The sequence below is a fragment of the Galeopterus variegatus genome, unplaced genomic scaffold (assembly GCF_000696425.1).
Source record: "Galeopterus variegatus unplaced genomic scaffold, G_variegatus-3.0.2 Scaffold667, whole genome shotgun sequence".
NCBI classification, from domain to species: Eukaryota; Metazoa; Chordata; class Mammalia; order Dermoptera; family Cynocephalidae; genus Galeopterus; species Galeopterus variegatus.
In genome coordinates this window covers 416,865-420,056 of record NW_007726778.1, presented here as the reverse complement: position 1 = coordinate 420,056, position 3,192 = coordinate 416,865, and the positions used below count along the sequence as shown (strand labels likewise).

At 44.0% G+C, this 3,192-nt stretch overlaps 1 protein-coding gene across 1 annotated transcript in view; it reads right to left on the bottom strand.

Moving 5' to 3' along the window:
* Positions 1-3,192, bottom strand: part of SETBP1 (SET binding protein 1) — a gene marked incomplete at its 3' end in the record, with an annotated part of 259,761 nt that overhangs the window by 90,428 nt on the left and 166,141 nt on the right. The window contains exon 2 of the mRNA XM_008571215.1: positions 1,314-1,367. Coding sequence (XP_008569437.1) covers positions 1,314-1,367 — 54 coding nt within the window. The remainder of the gene's footprint in view (positions 1-1,313; positions 1,368-3,192) is intronic.

Sequence of the window (3,192 nt, the reverse complement as noted above, 5' to 3'; positions counted from 1 at the left end):
TCCCTTAGCTCACCTGGAAGTTGGCGTGGGTATGTGAATAAATACTTTTGGTTTTTAATAATTGACAAAAAGGCTTACGAGTTATCAATTTCTGAAACCTTATTGCTTCCCCAACAGAAGGACCAACAAGCTGTGATCAAAACACCCCAAACTAGTACATGGATTTATCTTCGATTCTCACTAGTGGGACTTTAATCTTGTTAATTCTCTTCCTCCAGCCTCTCACTTCCAACTCTCTGTTCCTGTTCCTTGCTGTTGGTGTGAACTGGGGCCACTGTGCATCAGGCCTCGGACCCTCAGCTTCCCCAGCAGTAGGTGCTCACAGGATGTAACCCACATAGACACAATGTAGTGACAGCACAGTGAGCCCTTGGATGTGAAGCATGTTCCAGACATATGGAACTCCTGCTATTAGAAAACTACTTACTCTACCCCTGGAATTTCACTGCCATTAACTACGATGTACATTCCCACGAAGTCCAGCACTGTGGGATTTTAAGGCAGGTGCTGAGTTTGGAGGTGAAAGAAAGTTTCATATTGAAAGGAGATACAGAGGCAGCAACTGAGTGCGCCACACCAGTCATTCCTGGATTTTACTTTTCCTTGTATATATGCTCTTTCTACACTAGGGAGAAAACAAGGGCTTCTGTCCAGTGTGCATTTGTGAGTATGTGTGTTGCTATTTGTGTGTGTTTGTGTGGAGACAGTAACTTCCCTTCCAGAGAAAGGGAGGGTGATTTTCTATCTTCACCCCTCACAAGGAGGTCCCCAGAAAGCCTTTTCCTACACCCATGGTGAACTGCAGACCATACTCTAGCCAGAGACAACAGTGGCCCATTTCCTAACCAAGATCAGCAAAACTCAACTGTCTGCCTCTGCAGGAGTCTGAGATTAGCCTGGCTGCCAGACCATGGCTACAGGGCATTTGCACATGAAGGTGACAGAAATGTGGGTATCCTGTCCCCAAAGAGAGAAATATAGGGGAGAGCCCCAGCCCCATCTCACCTCTATTTCCTTTGGTTTAACCCTTTCCTAAACTGAGTCACCCACCGTCCAACCTTCCAAACATCTTATCTAGATGTTTTATCCACTACAAAACATTGAGGGAGAGCAGATGGAGGGTGTCCCTGGGGGAATGAGAGAGGAGATGGAGGGAGAGCACAAGCTAACAGGCTGTGCTTGTGCTTGGCCCTTGGAGAGAGAGAAGCTAGAGATCGACATAGGGGTTCTATCCTGGCGCCCAGTTTGTTTGCTCACAACCAAACTATGGACCATATCGTTCTGTATTTCATAAAATCATCAGTGAGACTTACCTGTGGCTGAAATCCTTTGAGGTCACTGGCGGAAAGGTCACTGGCTGTGAGGAGCTGGAAAAGAACAAAGGATTCTCCTTAGTAATCTTTCCCAAAGTTTGCATACAGTATCTCAAAAGCAACTGACGGGCATGGGACTTATCACAGCCTAGGGAGGAGCTAAAGAAGCAGAATCACAATTTCTGGGGCAGGAATCCAGACTCAATGGCCTTCTCACTTGTGTCCAGCGCATCTCTGACTTCATAACCTCCTCTTGCTGCCCTGTCCTTCCTGCTTTCTATGTGCTACCAGTTCTTCAAAGGATCTTAAATTAGAAGTCACCGGCTCTGAATGGACTTCAGCAGGTTCACGGATGCCCTGAAATTGTAAGTGTGATTATGTGTGAGTCTAAAGATGGATACATTTCCTTAGGGAGAGGGCATCTGGCTTTCTTCCTACTATCAAAGTAGTCTGTGATACAGGAAGTTAAGAATTCTTGCTTCAGAGACAGTTAGAGACCCATGTCCTCTAAAACAGCTTTTTCTTTTTTCTCTTTCTTCTTTAAATCAGACCAGTAAAAAATGACCCTTTTTGCTTCCCACCTACATGTGACTTACTTTCATTTTATCACATGTTGCCTATAATTTTAAACACTATTTAAGTGTTCATAGCTTACACTTCAGTCATATACAAAATTAGAGGATAAGAATCAGGTTTATGTATTTTTTTGAACATCTATATTTAATTACTATTAAAGAATAAGGCTAAGGTTTTAAATATTGTTGCATCCTTTCCAGGATTTTTCACCAGAAAACGCTCAAGATAAACAGATGATTAATTAATGAAATAATCACATTCTTTATTGTTGCTTACAAATGCTGGGAAAGTGTGGGATATAGAGAAAAACGGTAGATGTTTATTTTGATTCAGGAAGTGTGACTGCTAGCTTTGTTAGGCCTGGAGAGCATTTGTGAAAAATAGGAAAGATGTCATGTTTGCTGTTACAATATTTTGTTTGGGTCAAGAAACAGAGGGAGTCATGCTGGGCCCCAGTGCCCACGGCTTACAGAAAAGCTCAACTGGACTTTCTAGCTTCCCTAAATGACTCTGCCAAAAAAATGATGCTTAAGTGGTGTTAAAGCCGGGATAGAGCAGAAAGGAGGTGGAGAAGGTAAAAGCGTCCTTCCACACCCCATCCTGCAGGCTGGATTCTCCTTGTGGAGGGTGTCGGGGGAGGTAGTACCATCTTGGCAGAGAGCCAGTTGAGCCCCTCTGATTGTAATAATGCAGCAAAGCAGCAACCCATGAGGCCACTTGATTAGGCACATGGGCCAAGCATAATGGCAAGACTTTGTCCCTGCCGTCGATGAACCTATAGTTTGGTGGAAGGATCAGACATGTATGTGAGTACAAGCAGAGTATAGTAGTGTGTAAGGGTCAAGTGTGAAGATAAGGTGAGACACGTCAGGATGGAGCTGTTGAAATAAGATAGGGTTTGAACTGAGGCTTGGAAAATGGCCAGGTGGCAAGGTGAGGAACTTCAGGTGGGAGTATTTGGAAGATAAAAGATGGGGGAGACTCACCAATCCCAATAAACTTCCCTTTGCATCTATTAAGTGCCAAGCACAGCCTACCTGAAGGTGAAAGGGAGAGGTTTATGATACATTGAGGGCCACCTGGTGCCTGGCCTGGCTCACTGGTTGCTGTTGTGTGTGCGCGTGTGTGTGTGTGTGCGTGTGTGTGTGCGTGTGTGTGTGTGTGTGTGTGTGTGTTTAATCTTCACAACTTCCTCAAGAAATAAAGTATCTTCACTTTATGGATGGTAAAATTGAGACTTATGGAAGTTAAAAAACATTTTCAAGGTCCTACAGGTAGTACATATATTTGAGATTTAAATCCC